At 37.9% G+C, this 21,571-nt stretch overlaps 1 protein-coding gene across 9 annotated transcripts in view; it reads left to right on the forward strand.

The window, feature by feature from the left end:
- The window catches only part of CNTN1 (contactin 1), a 239,772-nt gene that overhangs the window by 179,777 nt on the left and 38,424 nt on the right, over window positions 1-21,571 (forward strand). For all 9 annotated transcript variants that reach the window (XM_078376853.1, XM_078376854.1, XM_078376852.1 and 6 more), the window contains 6 exons: window positions 1,463-1,644; window positions 3,620-3,744; window positions 6,045-6,162; window positions 7,812-7,962; window positions 13,339-13,466; window positions 14,384-14,559. In XM_078376853.1, coding sequence (XP_078232979.1) covers window positions 1,463-1,644; window positions 3,620-3,744; window positions 6,045-6,162; window positions 7,812-7,962; window positions 13,339-13,466; window positions 14,384-14,559 — 880 coding nt within the window. The remainder of the gene's footprint in view (window positions 1-1,462; window positions 1,645-3,619; window positions 3,745-6,044; window positions 6,163-7,811; window positions 7,963-13,338; window positions 13,467-14,383; window positions 14,560-21,571) is intronic.

A 21,571-nucleotide genomic window follows, 5' to 3' on the forward strand; every position in this document is an offset into this window, starting at 1 on the left:
ACAGTCTGAAAGGGACACTGTGAGTGAGTTCTGTTGAATACACACAGTTCCCATGATGTGAAGCCCTACTTCATCAGGGCTCCTGGTCACAATCACAGAAGCATATCCAATCAATCCTGCCTACATGACCCTGTTGAAACACTTGTGCTCAATGTGCAAAAATGTGCTTGACTTTTTGAGGGTGGGTTGTGGGGGGCAGGGGTTATGTTTGCATCCCCATCTGTTTGGGCTTTTGCATATAAGCTGAACGAGGGGCCGAAAGAACCCTGGTTATACTGTTTTTGCCCTTATTTGGTTTCAGATTGTTCCGTTCACATGACACATGACTAACATAAATTCATCTGCCTCAGCACTTCATTTATTTTCTCCTTACTGGGAGGTTTGTTCTAAAATGTACAGATCATATATCATTTCATTCCTTATCATTTCCGCATGTATGAACATTGCTGTCAATATATTTCATTTATGAAGGGGTTGGGTTTTTATGTGCTGTGGCCACTTCATGGCCACTCCACTTGTACCCTTGTTAAAAACAATTAAAGGGATATTTATAAATTGCTAGTAGCAGCCACCACTATGAAAATAACATGAATTCATTGCTAAGACAGCCTTCTCCCCCCCCCCCCGTCCCTTGTGAGTGAAAGAGGGTTTGAGCACAAAAAGGGACATTTCTTGCTTTGAATTATAAAGAAAGGGGTATTGCATTAATGTCTCCTCTCTTTTTTAAAAACCCTGCTCTTGACAACACTTTGCAAGTCTTTTAAAAGCCACTTCTTCCTCTTGATGCTATGCAAAAGGGAAACGAAAAATGGAAGCCAAGAACCAAGAGGGGGAGATATGCAGGGAAATAAATAAAAGGTGATACGTGAGTAAAGGAGGGAAGAAAATACAGTATATCACTTTTGTAATTTTTAAAAAAAAGGACCCGGGGGACTGGTTGCCCAAGAAAACAATAGAAAAAATGAATCGATATAAAAAAGCAGTGCAGCTGGCTATAACTTTTCAAATAGAAAGAAATGTAGCAATGTAGTTTAAAACAATGTAAACACTTCCACCAATATATATACCACATGACCACTAAAAATGTATCCGTACAACAGAGGGATGTAAAGAATTGGTATAACTGGGGTTCTTTTCTGAAGTGCAATTGAGCCTTTAGAAAGGCATTACACCATTTCAATTTACTTTAGATAGACAAGGAACTGGAGAGGAAGTCATCAGAAGACAGTGCTGAGAGAGAGAGGGTAGAGACATTTGAAGAAGGGGTGGGGAAACAGCTAAGTAAGAGTTCTCTAGCTTTAAGAAAGGGCTTTTTTTTTTTTGAAAAAAGGGGAGTGATATAGAAGTGATGAAGTGGCTTGATAAATAGAAAGGGGAAGCAGCGGACTGGAAGGCATGGACGGGGAGGACACAAGATTAAGAAGTGTCCCCTATTCACATGTATTCCATTTCCCTCCCCAAGCCCTGTTCCTGAAATTAGATGGAATAAGTATCTGGAACCCATGCCAACCAGTGCAGAGATAAGCATGTCTGGTGCAGTCCTCAGGATATATAATATTCAGTTTGAAGATGAAGGTACATATGAATGTGAAGCTGAAAATCACAGAGGAAAAGATAAGCATTCAGCAAAAGTGTATGTTCAAGGTAGGTAGACTGCTTTTTCACACTTTGCATCACTGTGCTGAAAACCTCATAGTTCATACCTATTGCATCTTATACTATCACTTGGTGTGACTGCTTTTCAGTTCCAGATGTTATGAAATTAAAGGCAAAGTGTGTTAATGAATAGGGTAGCTGCTGACAGTTGTTGCACTGTACTATATTTAAACCTTAACTATTATGTAAGGCTGTTAAGAGTAACCAGGAAAAATAAGCTAATCAATAGAACAGAAAGCAAGACAGGCTGAGGTCACAGACTACATATATATAAATATTTATCAGTTTCTCGCAAAGCAGTGTATCAGTTGTACATGGATCAGAGATTATATATATATATATATTTATGGTTCTAAAAGGGACGTGGTGGCGCTGTGGGCTAAACCGCAGAAGCCTGTGCTGCAGGGTCAGAAGATCCAGCAGTCGTAAGATCGAATCCACGCAACGGAATGAGCACCCGTTGCTTGTCCCAGCTCCCGCCAACCTAGCGGTTCGAAAGCATGCAAATGCGAGTAGATAAATAGGGACCACCTCGGTGGGAAGGTAAACAGCGTTCCGTGTTTAAATCACACTGGCCATGTGACCACGGAAAGATTGTCTTCAGACAAAACGCTGGCTCTATGGCTTGAAGAGCGGGATGAGCGCCGCCCCCTAGAGTCGGACACGACTGGACAAAAATTGTCAAGGGGAACCTTTACCTTTACCTTTACCTATTTATGGTTCTTGATAATTTCTCATCTGTTCAGTAAAATGAGTAAGTCAATTCTATCTCATTTTTATGTGAACCTGTAGTTTGTTTTGAAATCTGCACAAAAATTCATACAGTATTTGAATACATATTTTAATGCATTTTCTCATAAAATACACATTTCTAAAAGTAAATTCATAGCATGTATTCCTAAATGTATTCTATTCTAAAACCTTTATTTCAGTGCATGTTGGTTTGTGTGTCCACTGTTTGCAACGACCCTATATACAACATACAAGGGCACCTTCTTGTGGCCTTTGACCTACCCCCTTGTGGCCTTTGTCTCACCCTCTTATATGTTGTATACAGTATAGTGTTCCCCCATATCTGTGGTTTCAGGCATCCACAATAGAGTGAAGAACCGATTCCCCAAAATATATATATTTTTTGAGCCAGGAATTGCATTGCAAAATATGAAGTGAAAATTTGAATGATGATTACATTTCCATCTGTTCATGTAATCCTCAAGCTATTATTGAATTGCCAAGTCCCATCAATTCTAACCAGTATTGCCAGTGATAAGGATTGATGAGGTTGGGGTTCACAATATCTGGTGGGCCATATCCTCCCCATTCCTGTGCTAAATCATATTTAAAACAATCCAGGATCACTCTGAGGTTTCTGTTCCTGGATTGTTCACTAGTCAGAATTTAAATAAACTATGTTCCTCAACTTGGACATAATGGGAAATTGTGGTTCGCTTAATGGAAAAGCAGAAACTTCCAGTCTTCTTTGATGTGTGTCACACAAGGTGTGGAATGTATGAACATAAGGAAACATATGATTTCCAATCATGTTTTAATTAATCAATAGCATAAGATGCAGAGTTGGTTTCCACAAGTATAAAATCACATGTATTGATTCATTCTTCAAATGGAAAAACTAGGTTTGCCATAACAGGATTTCAACATGAGGACTATCCATCAAGTATGCCATGCACTGAAGAAAAGCCAAGGAGTGAAGCAGAAACAAAATAAGGCATTCAAATTTTTTGAAATGGCAAAATGTGGTAAGGATGGAAGAGGACTAAAAATGTCATTGAAATGTGACATAGTTTATCACTGGTCTCGTAGGATTATCTCAGAATAGGTGTTTAACAGATACATAAAACCAGTAAGTAGGATTTGGCACTACAAATCAGGGTTTAAAAAAGGAGAAGGCAATTGGATTTCAGTGTATGCAAAATGTAAGCATTTTGTTTTCTTGGTTTTTCAGCATATCCTGAATGGGTAGAGCACATTAATGATACAGAGAGAGATTTGGGCAGTGAATTCCATTGGCCCTGTGTAGCTGCAGGCAAGCCTCTTCCGACAATCCGATGGCTGAAAGACGGACTACCGGTAGGTTTAGTTTACCCTTTAAGTTGAACCTATAATGGCTGAAATCCTATTGCCTAGTCACACTAAAGTAGGCCCACTGAATCAGTGCACGAGTCAACGCTTCTGTAAATTTCATTGATTTAAATTGGCCTCTTCCAGTTATGACTTATTTTATTATATTTAAAGTGAAATGTGTGGTGCATCAAAATATAATCAAAACTCACAATTTTAAAACCAGATTAGATCCAGGTTATAGATCTAGTTTTTGAATGGGCAGCTTCCCCATTCCATCTTGTAGTGGGATACATTTCCCTTTCCTCAGTCTTAAATACCTTTTGTTGTAATAAGTTTCTACTAAAAGAATTTGTCCAGAATTACAACATTTAATGATTTCAGCACAGTCATGAGCACATTTTTGTGGTATATGTGGTTACAAACAAGCAATTCAGTGTAACATGCCAATGTTGTTGTCAAAGCCAGTATAATTACTTTCATGAATTACTAATTTTATAATTACATTTCTTCCCTGCCTTTCCAAAGCCATGTAGTACTCAAGATGGCTTACAATAATGATAAAACATAAAAAATCAGTAGAAAAAATCAAATAAAAAATTTAAATCAAGTAAAACAAAACACAATAATAACAGCCATTAAAATTAACTAAGTAGACAGACAGTTAAATTCATCACACTAATAACAGAATCATAAAATTAAATTAATCAATTCAGCAATTAAATAAATAATATCATAAGGACACATAAAATGTGTCTTCAAGTCCTAACAAGTAGCAAGAGTGGAAACTGATTGTAATGGTGAGGGGAGTACATTTCACACATATAATGTTATAAAATAAATCTACATACTACACTGACATACAGGATTGCAAAGTGCATCACATTCTTCTCAAACACTGAGTGTAAAACTACTGGGTAAAACAAAATATCTTGATTCCTGTGAGAATGTTGTACTTGTTAAACCCAGTAGATTTTTTAAAGCCATATATTTTTCTGTGCTTTCATTTTCAAAGGTCTCATTTCCTCCAGGAAGAAAGAAGATTGAGATATATATGAAGGAAAAGACAATGTAGCCAAAGGATATTTAAAAATAAAGATATATTTGCTGTTGTTGATCATACAATCCATGGAAAGATAGATAGGCTTTTTCACTGTACATAATCCCTATCAGTCACACACATTTGGATCTTTAATAACTCTACTGACATTTGTCTAATACTGAATTTAATAATGTCCTTGTTATCAAGGATGTGATTTAAAAAACATTCTCTGCTTTAGGTTTATTATATGGACAAACTGTAGACACACATAAAAATCTTCATCATTTCAGTCTGCAGGAAACTAGGATACGACGACTGCAGTCCTTTTTCTATTATTTGTTTCCATGCCAAACAGATCCGTTAGTAATCAGTTAATAATATGACATTGTGTTAGAACTGTATAATTTTATCTGAATTGCTTTAGAATATGTTCAGTTAAAGTAAATTATTTTATTTTAGGTAATATACTGTATTTCCATACTAAGGAAATACTGTATAGTCAAATTATATTGTAGTGCTATGCACACTTGACAATGAGCTGGTACTAACAGGGTGCTAAAAGCACATGGTTCCCCTTTGCCCCATGTTTTCAGTGTCTTTTAGAACTAAATAATTTGCTGTTGTTATCTGCTATCAAATTGATTCAGTTTATGGGAACCTTATGAATTAATGAGCTCCAGAAAAGTCCTGTCATCAGTGATTCTGCTCACATCTTGCAAATTCAAGGCAGAGATAAATAACAGTGAATATTATAACACTCATCCTGATCCGGCAAGGGAGATTAACTCCAAAAATCAAAGGACATTTCTGTACACAAATCTGTTTACTGGATTGCAGTATTTGCTTGCATAATGGTACACATAACCCCCCCCCCTTTGGATGTTCACAACCAAAATGCTTATTTATTATTTTAGTTAAACTCTTTTCATATCACCTATGTAGGCAAAGCCTTCCCACTCGGTTTGCAAAATGGATCACTGCCTAGGGACATTAAACAGGTGGCTACCAGTATACCTATAATCTTGGATAGTGCTCATATCTTGTTGGGGAGGAATACAGTGATGGGGGCAAAGCCACAATTCTTCCTCTTGCCTTACCTCTAGCTGAGATGAAATGAGGCCTGGCTGTGATTCCAACCAATTTACCAAAAAAAGGTCCTTGCCATTGTGAAAGGTATCACTCTAGCAATCTGTTACTATTTATGTCTCAGATGTATCTTCAGAACTGCTTGATACCTATATGGTTTCTTTTTGTTGCTTTCTTTTAGTACTGGAAGGGTGACTTGAGATTTTCTAGTCTAAGGAACGATGATAGCGGCATGTATCAGTGTGTAGCAGAAAATATGCATGGCATGATTTATTCAAATGCAGAGCTGAAGGTTATTGGTGAGTGAAAACATAAAATTTAACATTAATTTAAATCACTTCTGATTAGTAATACAATAAGCTGTGATCATACCCTGCATTTCCTTTTCAATTCAAAGTGCTAGTTTTGACTTCTAAAATCCTTTATATTCTGTGATCACCTGCCTAAAGAGTTGCCTTCCTTACTCCTTGTCTGTTTGAAATGTAAGTGCTTCTTACGAAACTGTGTTTCAAGGGTCCCCAACATCTGAGATGCAAAATGTAGCTACATATGAAGAACCTTTTGGTGATAGCATCCAGATAGTGCACAAACAAAATGCAGCATTCACACCAGAATCAAAGAACATGAGAGACACTGCAGACTAAAACAACTGGGAAAATCAGCAGTAGCTGAACATGCGCTAAAACAAGCTGGACATTAAATTCTATTTCAAAATACTGAAGTACTGGACAACACCAGCAAGCCATTGAAATCCATAAACACCAGCAGAGCTTCAACAAAAAAGAGGAAAGTCTAAAACTTAATAAGGCCTGGCTTCCAGCACTGGAAAATACAGTCTGCAAAAGGTCAACGAACTCTACCCAGCCACAAGGACCAGGGATCATTGCACAAAAAAGATCAGCTAAAGACAACCATCAATCACAGTGACAGATAATCTCTCCCTCTTATCACAACAATACATCCACACAAAAACATGCTGATCACTATCCAACAAACAGCAACAGAGTATGGACAGAGTTCCTACTCCAGCCCTCTGAAGATGCCAGCCACAGAGACTGGCAAAACATCAGGAAGAACAACCTTCAGAACAGGACCAAAGAGCCCAAAAAACCACAACAACCAAATAAATCGTGTATTTTTTCATTTTCTCAGGTTATTTAATTCATTCTAATTTACCATCTAAGATGACATGAGATTGTGTGTTTTTAAAATTACTTTCTGCTGCTTTACATTTTACTACATATTTCATGTGTCATTATTTTGTTGTGTTAGGATTACAGAAAACTATACTGGAAATTTGTTGAAGGGCTGGTATAATAAAAAAGTACTCAATACAAATGCAAACTTTAACCAATTAAAGCCCTAGTTGAGCAATATGGGCTATTTTCACTCAGTGAAGCTCTGATATAAAAATATCAAATCTGCTGTTTGTTATTGTTGGCTGAATCCTTTTGGTGTTTTAATATGTTGCTGCAACTATTTGCAACTAATTGACAAGTGCCTGGATAAATTTCAGTTGCACATACTAAGATGTTCCCCATTAGCCACAATTAGTCGTGGCAAATAATGCAAATTTTGTGCAAACATCAATAGGTTCTGACCTATTTATTTATTTTGGAGTTATTTTTGTTTGGATACATTACTGCCTTTGTTTATCTGCCTCTTGATAATGAAATTAGTTGCATAAAATTCTTATACTGCCTTCTGTATCTCCATAGAGAACTCTTATACTGGTGATGTTTTAATTGGATTATAATTTATCATTAAATGAATAAAACAGTTATATAATTCTTGTTATGTAAAATGACAACTGCGGTCCTCTACGTGCATACCTAATTTCATGTTAATCTCTATAGTACCTACTTCTGAGTAGACACTGTAGGCTTGCACTGGTAGTGCCTTAACTAGGTATTTGCGTGTCTAACAAAATACACATTTTTCTCTGCAGTTTTGGCTCCTACCTTTGAATACTATCCAATGAAGAAAGAAGTCTTGGCTGCTAGAGGAGGCCAGGCTATAATTGAGTGCAAGCCTAGAGCAGCTCCTAGGCCAAAACTTACTTGGAGCAAAGGGGCAGAGATTCTTAGAAACTCAACCAGGTTAGTATTATTGGTTGGAACAGTCAGAATGGGTTATGTTCCACTATTTCAGGCAGAGTCTGTCAGCCATTTCTGCTCATTTCCTGGCGCTGTGATTAACAAATCTGTAGGGGAAATAGCCTCACATCCAGGACAGATAAAAGAATATGGTTTCCACCAGAGAGAGATTTCGTATATCTCTAAATAAAATCTACTGTTTGATATTCAGACTTAATTTTCCAATATAAATATACTCCCTCTCAGAAATTTATGTTGTTGTTTTCTGTTCTATGAAGTCCTATTCATTTCAAGGGGAACTAAGCACCATTCATCTGTTTTGGCTGTTATCCTGTGTTGACTAACCAGGATGTGAAATCAAGATCAGATCAATTAGTCCTTCCTTGGAAAGAATATTTGCAGTGAGGCCATTTTGTGCTTTATAACCTGCAAGAAGATGTGGAGTGCACTTTGGGGCCTTTAGAGAAATGATAGAGATAGGCAACGTATTAGACACTGGTTGATCTCTCCATACATACTGTAATACAGGCATTTAAAAATTAATCTTTATACTTGCTAATTAACTCTGGATGTGAGGTCCCACAGATCCTGCTATTTTAATTTGCTCCATTGCTGATTCTGCTTCAGTTGGTGCATTAACCCAGCAGAGTTCACTGCTGATCCTTTTGAGGGGAAAACAGTTTCCTCTTCTTTTTATATGAGTAAAAATTGTGCCAGTTATAGTATATGCTTAATAATTAATGGTGCTGTCTAAAGATCTTTGGTTCCCATGTTACAATACTTGCTTTCTAGCACTTTTTTTTCATAATAATCCTGATAACACTGAACAGAACAGAATTGACCTAAGACATTTTCTCACCACAAGCTAAACATAGGATAGCGTTCCCTCTTCCATATACTGGGAACCATCTGATTTAATGACAGAATCTTATTTTTCATAATGTCCATAAGACAATGGGCAGAGTCCTGTTGATGTAACTTTATGCCCATGTAAACTTCATTGGACACTGGAAATGTTTAGTTTAAACTCATGGAACATTTCTTATTCCTCTCCCCCTTTCAAGTTGTAGGGCTCCCTCTTGCTCTGGGGAAACCCTTAGGAGCCTCAGGACTGGGCATGAGCTTTAATAGTAATATTTTTAAAATGCTATTTTATTGCTTCTGCCAGTCTCAGTCCCAGCAGTGACAATATGATAGTGATCCCAAAGTGTTCCCCAGGGCAGAAGGGAGCCGTAGGGAGCTTTGAGATGGGTGGATAGGAAACTTTCCATGAGTCTAAATTAAATGTATCTGGCACCCAGTCTGGGTTATGCTAGTGTGAAGTTATTCAGCAGGATTTTGCCCAGTGTGTTCTACTGCACATAAGGGCAGCAAAATAGCTTAGGTGGCACGGGATGTATCACACACAACTCTGCCCTCACTGGAACTCTCCCTCCCTCCCAGCATCTGCTCTTTGTGGTAATCATTTTATTTTTGCTTAATGCTAAGGCTGCCCCTGTTGCTGAATCACCATAAGAACTGGGCACTCACACACCTGCATGATTTAGATCTCTAAGAATTATGAGAGCCAGATCACCATCTCCTGTCCAATTCCTGTTTCTGACCAAGCATTTTGCTTGTTTGTTGTGTTTATATTTCACCTCAGTGGTTTATGGTGACTAAGCTGTATGTAGCTGTATCTTAACATCATTGCTTTGGAAAGGGTCATGAAAAGTTTCCAATGTTTGGGGAATGGTTTTGCATCTGCTGTCACTATTCAGCATCACAAGGCAGTGTGATCAGGAGGATCTGTCTTTTCACTTTTCAGTCATACAACCCTTCTTCTCAGCTGGTGTTGTGCTGGAGGTCAACAATGGAACAGAGGGTGTCCTCTGATATTATTCTAGACAATATGGAGTGGATTTTCTTTCTCCCAGTGAGGGAAATAAGTTAAAGACAAGGACCTCTGGGGAACTGCCTGGTTTCCTAGGCAACACGGGAATGATTTTTCTTCTAGTGCAGTAGAAACTAGGAGATGTCATCAAGGCTCCAGATAGCAAACTAATTCTCTCTGCCTTAACAAGCTGTACTCCTTAAGTGTCAGAAGTTAGAGAAGTATTTCCACCTTATATAATTAACCAGACTTTCTGAAATGACACAGCACAGGAAGAACAAAATGACTGTGGTAACTGCATGAACAGGGCTATGGAAGATATGCATTTGAAGGATGGAATGGGGAGCAGACTTTCTATTATAAAACCTACAATTTCTTACCAAGATTTTGTCATGTGTTACAATATGGCTTAGTTTTTTAACACACACACACACACACACACACACACACACACACACACACACACACACACACACACACACACACACACACACACACACACACACACACACACACACACACACACACACACACACACACACACAAAAGGACTTCCAGGCTGGCCCTGCCATTAGGCACAGTGAAGCAACTGCCTCAGGCAGAAGATGTTGAGAGGCAACAGTCATCTGGCTATTGTTTCTGAAACCTCTGGTCAGTCCCCTCTGTTCTAAAACAGAGTTATTTGTGTCATACAGTTTTCCTGGCTACCTCCTAAACTGTTCTGCTGCTTTTAGGTGCAGTGGAGCGTATTCTCTCACTGCCAGTACTGAAGTAAGATTCAGGTGGAAGTCCAGATAGATTCTGCATGCAGATTTGGGGCAAAGGTATCATCTTGACCTTTGCCTCAGGCAGCAAAATGTCTTGTGCCAACCCTCATTGATTCTCATATGTAGAAAACAGGACTCATGACTGATTACCAATACTTAGGCAGAAGGGTTTTTTGTCAAAATACAGCAGATCACTCACTATCTCCCTGTGCACATCTTCCTTACCATATAGTTTTTATTTTGTGTGTTACTTTTTTCTAACACAAAGGCTAGTTTGTGTATCAGGGAAAAAAATAGTTTCTTGTCACAATGTTGGATAATTATATCACATGTATATGAAAATGTAAATGTGTGATAATCTGGGATATCTTGGTTAGTAATGATGTGATATGCATGAAATGAATACAATTTTAATACATTGTGCACTCATATAGAATTTTATCATGTGGTGTAATTAAAGTTGAATGTAATCTGTGTACTGAATTCTTTCATCCCTTGTTTCTATCATATTCACACAGCTGGAGTTCTCTTACGCCAAAGCTATGAAATAGTTTCTAGAATCTGCATGCAAATGTTATGCATCCGATAAAGCATAATTTCAATAATGATGTTTGTAGTTGCTAGAAGACTTCAGGATGTGCCTTTTAAAAAATTAGTGCATTGCCGTTACTGGGGGGAGGGGAATTCTCTCTCATCAACATGGTATATTTTTATAAACAACAGACAGTCCTTGTGGTTGAATCTATAATATACTGTATACAGTAATCAGAGTGCAAGTGCTTGTGTTAAGTACTGTGGGTGTGGTATACAGGATGCCTTTTAAAAACCCTGGTCAAAAACAAGAATAATACTATAGTCTTATGTATACCTGCTCAGAAGTGGATCCCACTGAGAACCTATGGGCTAAATTCCAAATATGTGTAAAAGGGTAAAATATTACAGCCTAAAGGTGCAACTATACTGTATTGTTGAATTAAATTGGGAGCTGCTTTGGTTTTTAGAAATTGCTTAACATCATGTGGGTTTTGTGTTGTTATGTGTACAACAACTTGTAGTTTGGTTATAAGCTCAGTGGTACATTGGTGCTTCAGTGCTCCAGGTCCTGTTTTTTTCCTCTGTACCAGAAATTCTTCACCTCCATTGTACCTTGTGCCTTTCTTGAGGTGGAGCTTGCCTGCTTTTGAGACAGCTGGTGCCAGACTCAGCAGCTTTTCTTTTCCAAAGCTAGTATCAGCAACCTAAAACACAACCCAGACCTACTCTAACATCTGTTTCCTCTGTCTTTTAAGAATCATCACGTCCAAAGCCATAGTTCTTCTTTACCACTGGTCTAAATTGCCTTTTTTTAATATTTAATTTTTAATATACGTTTTCAAGTGGCATAGTTCTAGATTGATGCAGCACTAAAATAGAAACAGATGGGGAGAACAAAGGAAGAGTTTGAAGTGCAAGGTGTCCTGCAGTCCAAATCTTGGATAACCTCATATACCCCCACAGACACTATTTACTCTGTCACATGCCAAAATGGGTTTTAAAAAAAGCATGGCCAGAATTGTTTTAAAATAACTTGCCCGTGGGTGTTTTAAAAGCCACCCTTCCCTGTAAAAAAAAAATTCACACTTATCTGTACATCATGTAATTGGAGATTTAAAATTCTCTTTTAAGCATACCAAACTCAGTGTGAAAACAGGAGAATTATGGTGTGCAGCTGAGTCCTGAGTGAGGTAACAGCTAATATTTTTTAACTCATTAAATGTCTATGCAGATATTGTATATGGGTTAATAGCAGGGAGCCCTGATGCAAAACAGAATGAGCTCCTCTGCCTGTAATAGTTTTATAAAAAAAGAAAATTCTGACATGTAAAGGTAAGAAAAGCTGCATCTGCCAGCAGTCCCCCTGTGCAGTTTCTAGGAGCAGAACAAGACCCTATATTCTGTGCACCTAGTACCAACCTGGGGTACAGTAGTTCGTGTTCCTTTTGAATGAATCCTATTTTTTTGCAGTTCCGTCTGCATCACCACTGGTGCATGCTGGATAAAGGGTCAAAGGCATCCGTATTTTTGTGGTTTTCATATCTTGCTTAGGACAAAGCAGTGATAATATGGAGTGTCACTAGTAATGGACAAAGGTGAGGCCCACGTAAACACCAGATGACACCTGTAGAAACGACTAATTAATCTTGGCTAGTTTGGCTGAAATCTTGCCACCCCCTTCCCAGCTCCAGGAACATGCATTTTTAATAGCAAATTGTACACTGAGCTATTAAAAATAAGAAAGAAGTTCAGGTGACTTGCTTTAACTCATAGCTTGTGTCATGATTGATATTGCTTACTGTTTATACCAGTGGTCCCCAACCTTGGGCCTCCAGATGTTCTCGGACTTCAACTCCCAGAAATCCTGGCCAACAGAGGTGGTGGTGAAGGCTTCTGGGAGTTGTAGTCGAAGAACATCTGGAGGCCCAAGGTTGGGGACCACTGGTTTATACAATGTGATGGAGAAAGTACTGGAACAGTATCAAACACTATCTAACTCAGTCCTCTTCCTTTTGGTGGACCTAATGTAGGTGGGACTAACATAGGATTTAGCCCATAAATAGTATATTACTAGAGAAATCATGTTACTGGTCAATGCAATCAGTTCAAGGGGCTGTTGAAGTTATGGTAAGCTAATCACACCTCTTTCAGACAGGTGTTGTTTTTGTCTGATACCATGTCCTAACATTTTTTTTCTTCGAATAGGATACATATTTGGTATGATGGAAGTTTGGAAATTATAAATGTTACAGCAGCAGATGCAGGCAACTACACCTGTTTTGTGGAAAATTTCAAAGGAAAAGCAAACAGTTCTTCTGCTCTTGTGACCACAGGTAATCATTTAATATCCTTAAGCTAAATTTACAAAAACACACTATAAAAAAAAACAGATGGGTTCACAATGTTAGTTCTGAAGTCCTTGTTTGAAGTCCTCTTCAGACCACGTGTTTCTAGATGCTTCTGTGTGTCTCTGTGGCAAATTACTACCAACTGGCCGAAAAAACCCCAAAGCTTGTATTTCTTGTGTCATGCCAAGTCACTTACAGGCATCTCTTTAGACCTTCACACAGAACATGCAATGGTCTGAGTGATTTCTGGTTGAGTGGACATTTGGTGGTGGGAATCACTAACCTCCCCATGTTCTCACTCAGCTTGAAGCCACACACATTTTTAGGCTATAACACCTGAACAAGATTGATATATCATGTCACACACAATATTTATTCATTCATTTATTTATTTCTAAAAATTATATACCACCCTGTTAGTGTATAACATGTACATGTAAAAAAACAGTGGTGTACATGTAAAAAAAAACAAATGAAATGGTATAATAGCATAGTGAAGCTTAATAAAACTGAATGGCAACGGGCAAAAATAGTCCAGGTGTTAAGCCCAGATGGTGCAGTGAGTCCAAGCAGCAATACAGAGCGGGGAAGTTCAAAAAAGGTTGTTGCCAAAGGCTTATGAAAAAAGATGAGTCTGTAACAGCCTCTTGAAATTCAGGAGGGAGGGGCCCAGGTGTAGATCCCTTGGGAGACGGTGCCACCTCTGAGAAGGCCTGGCTTTTTCTCTAAGATTTTCTGGCCTCCTTTCGCATGGTTATTCAATGGAGCATAGCTTGAGAGGATCTGGTGGTGTGGGAAGAGGCACTCCGACAGTATCTCATATAAGGATGCATAGAGGGACAAAATTGGCATATATATTGGTTTGTTTCACATGCAAAATTTCCACTTTTTTCTTTGTGCAGCTCCCACAAGGATAGATTTAGCTCCAACTAATGTTGATGTCATTGTTGGACAGAATGCTACCATGCAGTGCCATGCAACCCATGATCCTTTTTTAGATCTGACTTTTATTTGGCTTCTCAATGGATATCCAATAGATGTTGATAAAGAGAGTGAATACTATGAAAGGAGCATCATGGTAAGATACTACACATTTCTACACATCACTTTTTTGGTGTGGTCCAATAAAGTTATCACCTGGTCCTGTTTTTGTATTGTTTTGGGGACCACGTGGCCTTTTACTGATTTTTACTACATGTTTCTGATATATCTAGGTTTGAAGAGCCATTTATATAGAGAGAAATATATATATTTCTAGTTTTATTAGAAATGATTGCTTTAATGGTGTTGATAAGAAATTGATACTTCCAATAACATTCTTCATACTAACAATTTCTTATTAAGGAAAAATAGTTATTGCATGATAAATCTTGATGTGAATTGTTCTGGAAAATACATTCTGTATAGATGAGGAAACATCAAGAATAATCTATTATTCATCAACTTTTTCTCCATTAAAATGCTTGCTTATACCAATGATTATTTAACTTGTTTCTTCTTCTTTAAAATGGCATCTTTTCATTCATGAAATATACTTCTTTCAGGGAAAACTCTCATGAACTGTAACCAAATTCCTGTAAGGAGGAATTTGTGAGGCCATGGATGAAACTAGACATGTGTCTTCAAACTAGAATGTATCTTCCCTACATTAATGATTTTCCTGTGGCACAACAGAATTTGCTGAAAGATATGTTCCTTGGCTATCAGACTTTGAAATTAACATTGGGTTTACCTTCCAACAACTAATCACAAAACAAAGTTACTGTTTGTGATATTACAAACAGACATGTTTTACCACTAGAAGAAGCACCTCTTGTAAAAACATGTTAGTTTGACACTTTCAGCACAAGGAACGTATCTTGGCAGAAGACGAGGCACTTTATGTAGTTTAGCATTCTATATCTCTTTTTGCATAAGGAAATCAAAAGTTTGATAAAACCATGATTTGTATCATGGTTTAACATCATGGATCTAGAAAGAAAGAAGGCCTCATAAGTTGAGCTTGGCATAACATGCCATCATCATCATCATCTGAAGGTGATTGTAGAGGAAAACTTGGGACATAACAGTGATGTAACTAAAGGAGATAAATTGTGTATCCTAAAAAAGGAGGAGTATCCTTGATGGAGTGTAGAGGCATAATGCTGATTAAACTCTGTGATCTTTAATGTTTTATTGTTTTTGGTTGCCAATAATTGGGGTTCATATGATAATTTTAATATAACATTTTTAGGCATTCCAAGGAGGTCTGCCAAAATTTAATAGTGTGTCACCAGTTAGAATTGTTTCATTGAATCAAGAGTAGGCAATTTTGTCAATGCAGGAGTTAACGTCTCACAGAAACAGAGGACAGGCTGCAGTCTCACCTCAGGGAAAATGAGTTTTTCTGCAATGACCTGAAGTTCCCTTCCAGTTAAAAACAAGTCTAAAATACAAATACAAAAAAAGCAACACATTTTAGTTTATAGCCAGACAGTATTATTTGCCTTTTTCCTTCAAACACAAACATTGGCAATGAGTTAAGAGTGTACAATAATATTTCACATCAAGCCTCTTCTATGAGACAATTTATGGTGCTTCCAAAAGTAGTGATGTGTTTCATAAGAATAAAAGGTGGAATCAGTTGGATGAGACAATTAGCTGAAGCTGCAAAAGCTGTATTTTTGTGGGAAGGGTCACATCCTTAGTCCTTAGAAAGGTCACACATCCTTAGTTAATGTGAGCACCCTCCCCATTAGCACCCTTTTACATATATAATATATTATCTGGAAGGCTGAAGAATATGTAAAAGCAGTTAGTCCTGCTTGTCCATGGATTGCTCTGCTGGACTGGGACATGCAAGTCTATGTACTTGTGCTCAAGAACTCCACAGATGTTTAACTGGTTGGACGTCCTTGCTGTTTCTGTCTCCCAGTGATTGGGAAAAAATGAAATATACTGGGAAAAAGTTCCACATTGCCTTTCGAATTTACTTTAGGGTAGACTGTAAACAGCAGCAGCAACAGTAATGCAATGAAAACCAAATGAATTATTTCATATATACCTGTTATATCACAGTCAGACATTTTAGAACAATAGCTGGTGGAACTGACTGCTTTATTGCCTTTCAAGCACATTTATTTTACCTAATAGTTCTGTTTGAATGCCGTACACAGAAACAAATCTCAAAATTCATGCCTTCAGAGTATAATGTATGAATACTTGAATAATAAATAGGTATTCCTTTCTATCTTCACCGGTTCCACCTTCCTGTTGCTGATTCCTACTGAAATATTCCCCCTTTATTACTTTTTTTACCAGCTGTGTTTTGGAAAGCGAAGGAAATGAAAGACTCTGTTTAAAGTAGATTCAAGAAAGAGACAAAAATGTCTGCATTTATCCAGATGTCTTCAAGGACTACAGGGTGAACTGAGTACCCAGCTCGCGGGTGTGTGCGTGCGTGCGTTGCCTGCATAATTAATGGGGTGATATATAAGTAGCACGCTTTTTGGTGTGCACTCAGGTTCCAGAGGTGGAAGACAAAGAATAGGTGACCAGAAGCAGGTAAAGCAGCTGAAGACAGGCGTGGGATGGAGTTCTGAAGTAGTAACTGAAGTCCAGAAGGGTCACAAGCAAGTGACTTCATCTAATATAGGCAGGCATTTTTTGAAAGACTGAAATACAGTGACAGGAATAGGGCAGTGACTGAGTCAAGAGTTTGTACTGTAGCTGGTCTGGCTGACTTGTGGGGAAGCAACAGCTATCAGCATTATAATGCCAGTAGGGCCTCCATTGGATGCATAGATTACTTCTGAGCACAGTTGAGAGGAACACTATGAGGCAGTTTTTAATTCCATTCCCTTAGCTGAGCTCTTTTACCTAATCTGGAATTGCACACTGTGGCCATCAGGTGGCAGTGTTGAATAACATTTACTAGTACTGTGTAGGGTTGCGAGGCAGCAAGAGAAGATTATTCAGAGTTAAGGTGAAATGGCATGAAGAGGAAAGAATACAAGAACCTAATCTTTATGTTCCAGCATATTATTACATCTTTTGCGCATTCGGTGTCAAAATATGTTGGAAGAAAATTCAGATATTTCTCAGACTGATGTAGTCCACAGTGATCACTGCATTTTGATAGGTGGAAGAATATTAGAAGTCCAATAACAATTATTCAGCGTTAATGAAATGTAGTGAAATAACTGAATAGATTTAGGTATTACTGTCAAGATGTTATCAACCCTATAGCAGAAAACTAATTTACATCCATTAGAAATACAGGCAGCTTTTGTGGTTGCAAGTCACCATTTACCTCATGATGCTGATCCTGTACTGTTCTTTTATTGAAGAGGCAACTGCTGCAAAGTTTCACTCATCAAATACAGCACTGACACAGTGAACCTCCAGTAGAATCTCCCTGTTATTTATAAATTTATGAACCAAGGAATACTGAATTTACGAAGGGTTGTAATTCAGAGATGGGTAATACCTTTAATAGGACCACGAGAGTATGTAGGTTTTCAAGTTCAAAATTCTTCATCAAGTAGTACTACCCCTCTCCACCCCCCACCCCCACACCCCAAACAAAGAAAAGAAAGAAAAATATAGAAGGGGGAAAGAAGCAGTGAAGACCTGCCCAGTCATTTCATAAGTTGGAATTTCAGTGGCTTTGTCTCTAATAAGGGAGTCGAGCCAATGCAAGCACGGAAAGATTGCCAGGCAGAATACATGTTTTTCCTCTAAGCAGAACCTGAGCTATTCTTAGGAAGGCTGCTGAACTGAATCTTAAACAGAACATTTAAAAAAGAGAGACTAGCCGTTATAGATCCAGGTTAGTGGCTGCACTAAAACTGCTGATGTGATACATCCACCCACAGAACAACAATTAATCCTGAGCACACAAATAATATGCCTGGGAGGCTTTTTGGTAGACATATATTTTAAGCGTTTCTAGGTTTCTTTAATCTGCCATTGTGATGGATGCATGATACTCTTCCACAAGTTCACAAATGGTCTCTCATAATTCTCCACACTATTTGTGGGGAGAGAGATTAGTAGTGACGATTTCACCAGCTGTTTCCCATTTAACATTTGTTCAGAGGTGGGTTAGCAATGGGTTGTAGCAAGTCTTTGTGTGTCCCGCCCCAGAAGGGTTTCATTCTGCTCTGTTCTGGTTTTTTTGGGGCATCCACTGCAACAACAGCAAATATATTGGCACCCTGACTGCCATTTTGCTTTCCACCGTGCTCTCCAACTTGTGTTACTGGTGCACTATAATCTAATGGTAGAGAGATAATCACCTCCTTCCCATGGAGAAGTTTTTTGAAATGGTTCTGGAAAATGGCCTTCTATGACTAGGGGAGTAAGAAATCTACTAATGTTTCTGTACAAACAATGCCATTTGAAAAGTTTGGTTCGAAACAACCTGTCATTTGTTGTGGCATAGTATGTTATCCAGAATCTCCCAATGATTACATTTTGGAGGGTTCATTTTATCTTTATTTCAAAACCTAATATAGATTTCCTCCTTGAAAGCGCTGTATGAGGAAAGGCACTGTGGTGTTCAGCTCCAGTAAAAAAATTGACACGTGTGCTGTGCCAATTCCATAACATTTTATTTTCCTATGAAAAGGATTTCAAACTCCCCCCCCCACACTCATGGGCCTTTAAAATTTCTTTTAAGTCTTTCATAACATTGCAAGGTAGCAAAGGATGATTTGATGTTTCTATTCCGTATTTCTTCACCATGTTGCAGCTTCCTTGCCTGTCTGTATTTCCTGATCTGAAAAAGCCAGTGTCTTCTTACAGTCTTTTCTGGGGCTCTAACTGAAGTGTGACAATCTGGGGAGATGATTATACAGTGAAACACAGTACATTTATATATATCCACTTCATATGTCAGACAAGCAAAAGAACTCTGAACTTCACCTATGAGTATTTCTTCACCTTTGAAAATTCTTTCTAATATATATATTTTTCTAATATATATATATTTTTGCAAGGATGCAAAAATTCTTATGGGAGAAATTTTTGGCACAGCACTACACAAAACTGCTTTCTTCTCTTGATGGTACATTTTCAGACGCTGTTCCAAGGCCTCTATTCAGAGCACATTGCCATAGTCTCTTGAGACTGAAGGATGCCTACTCCTGGTACATCCTCAAAATACCTCGTCCTTTCACGGGGGGAAGGAAATAATTTTGCAGTTCCTTGGCTTAATGTGCCAAGACAAGACAAAGAAGGGTTTACATCCCTAACAAGGACATGGATGGTTCGAGTCCATTCCACTTTCCCCTTTTCAGCACCATTTCAGTGCTCGCATGTTGTCCCTGAATGGGAAAGCACATTGCGGGAAAGCAAATAGAGGATGGAATAGATGGCTTATATATTCGTACCTTTTGAAATCAGGAGTCCCTCGAGTATAAAAACAAGTCTACTTTGTTTATAAAGAGTATATAAACAATAACCAGTCATCAAACATGTTAAGTTTAAAGCAACTTAACACTGAAACTAATTAAAAAATGGAGCAGCATACAGTTTTGAAAAAGACATGAGTTCCTGCTGTTTATTTGGTGGTTTGATATTGATGACATGGAGTTACTTGCACCATAATACAGAAAGTGATTCTTTGACTGTGAGAGACTGATGGAGATGGGGAGACAGACTTTTGACGTTACAGTAGCAATTTTTTTTTTAAAAAAATGGCTTACATATCCTCCTGACAGTGTGTTTTAAAAATGTATGCCGGTTGCTTTGAACTTTGATTCGACATCTGAATAGTAAATTGCATATGTACTTTGGAAATTTTCTCAAGCTGCAGTCTACATTTCCAGTTCATGATTCAGTTCTTCCTGTAGTTTGTAATCCAGCCAAGTTGAGGTTTTCAGTGAAGACATAGTTGGGCATGTGTGTGAGAGAGTGTGTTGTGGCTAAAAACATGCTGCTGACCACGACCCATTATCTGCTTAGTAAGCTTTAATTTTTACTTCTGAGAGCCAATGCTCCCATGGAGGACTGGCAAGCTTGATTACAAGCCACTAACTGTTTGAGTCCATCGAGGTTTCATGTGCAGACTGACGCCATTGAGATATGAAGATGATTGCATGCTTTCTTACCCAAGATGTGCTGTTGCATAGCATCCATACAAACTGTTTCATCTACACATAATTTCCAAGGAGATGTGTGGATGCATTGTTCAGTTCAGCACATTAGGCTATCTCAAGTAGACTATTGGGATGAGCACAAATATCATCCTGGCACCTTTGAGAAGTTCTTGACTGCAACATCCACCGTTGGTAAGCGGTCTGACTAGTGGTCAGATATGATGAGACTCTAAAACATCTCAAAGGTAAAAGGCTAAGATAGGCTGTATTGAGATAATGATTTAGGAATCTTAATTGTTGAAATATGTGAATAAATAACTAATTTGTATTATTCTCGGCAATGAGTGCGCCCTCTCCTACAATGACATTGTATATTTTTTCAGGTAACTGAAGTTTTCACTACTGAGAATTCTGTTCATTTGTATCTATGGAGCATCTATTAAGATGCATTAGCCAAAATCTCAATATATATATTTTTTTGCCCTGAAAGGCAACACCTTTCCTAATTCCTCAATAAACAAATTTGAGTGAATGCTCCTCTCATCTCAGAGCTGTTCTTATCTCCCTGGCCCCACTGGGACACTGGATGAAATGAAATTGGAGAACAACCTGGAATGAATTTAAGGGGATTAAGGCAGTAAACTGTTAACCGTTTCAAGATGGGATGATAGCAGTTTGGTTGTTAATCTCTCATAATGTTTCACCACATATGAAACTGTTTTGATAGGGTGATTGAGGAGTTTATGAAAATACTTTAAAAGTGTAACATATGTGCAGCTCATTTAATTGATCTCGGTATATTTTCTTAATAAACTGGAAAGCAGAGTTATAAATAAAGTTGCCAAAGTAGTGACCTTTGGATTATAGTACTGAAATCATACCTACATTTCAGTTTCTTTCACTGAACATGGTAGAAATTGGACCTGAAAATAAATATTTATATTTGAAACAGTGAGCTGCCCAAAGACAATATAACAATATATCTAAAAAATTACTTTTAAAAACCAT

This window comes from Pogona vitticeps, chromosome 5, assembly GCF_051106095.1.
Source record: "Pogona vitticeps strain Pit_001003342236 chromosome 5, PviZW2.1, whole genome shotgun sequence".
NCBI lineage: Eukaryota > Metazoa > Chordata > Lepidosauria > Squamata > Agamidae > Pogona > Pogona vitticeps.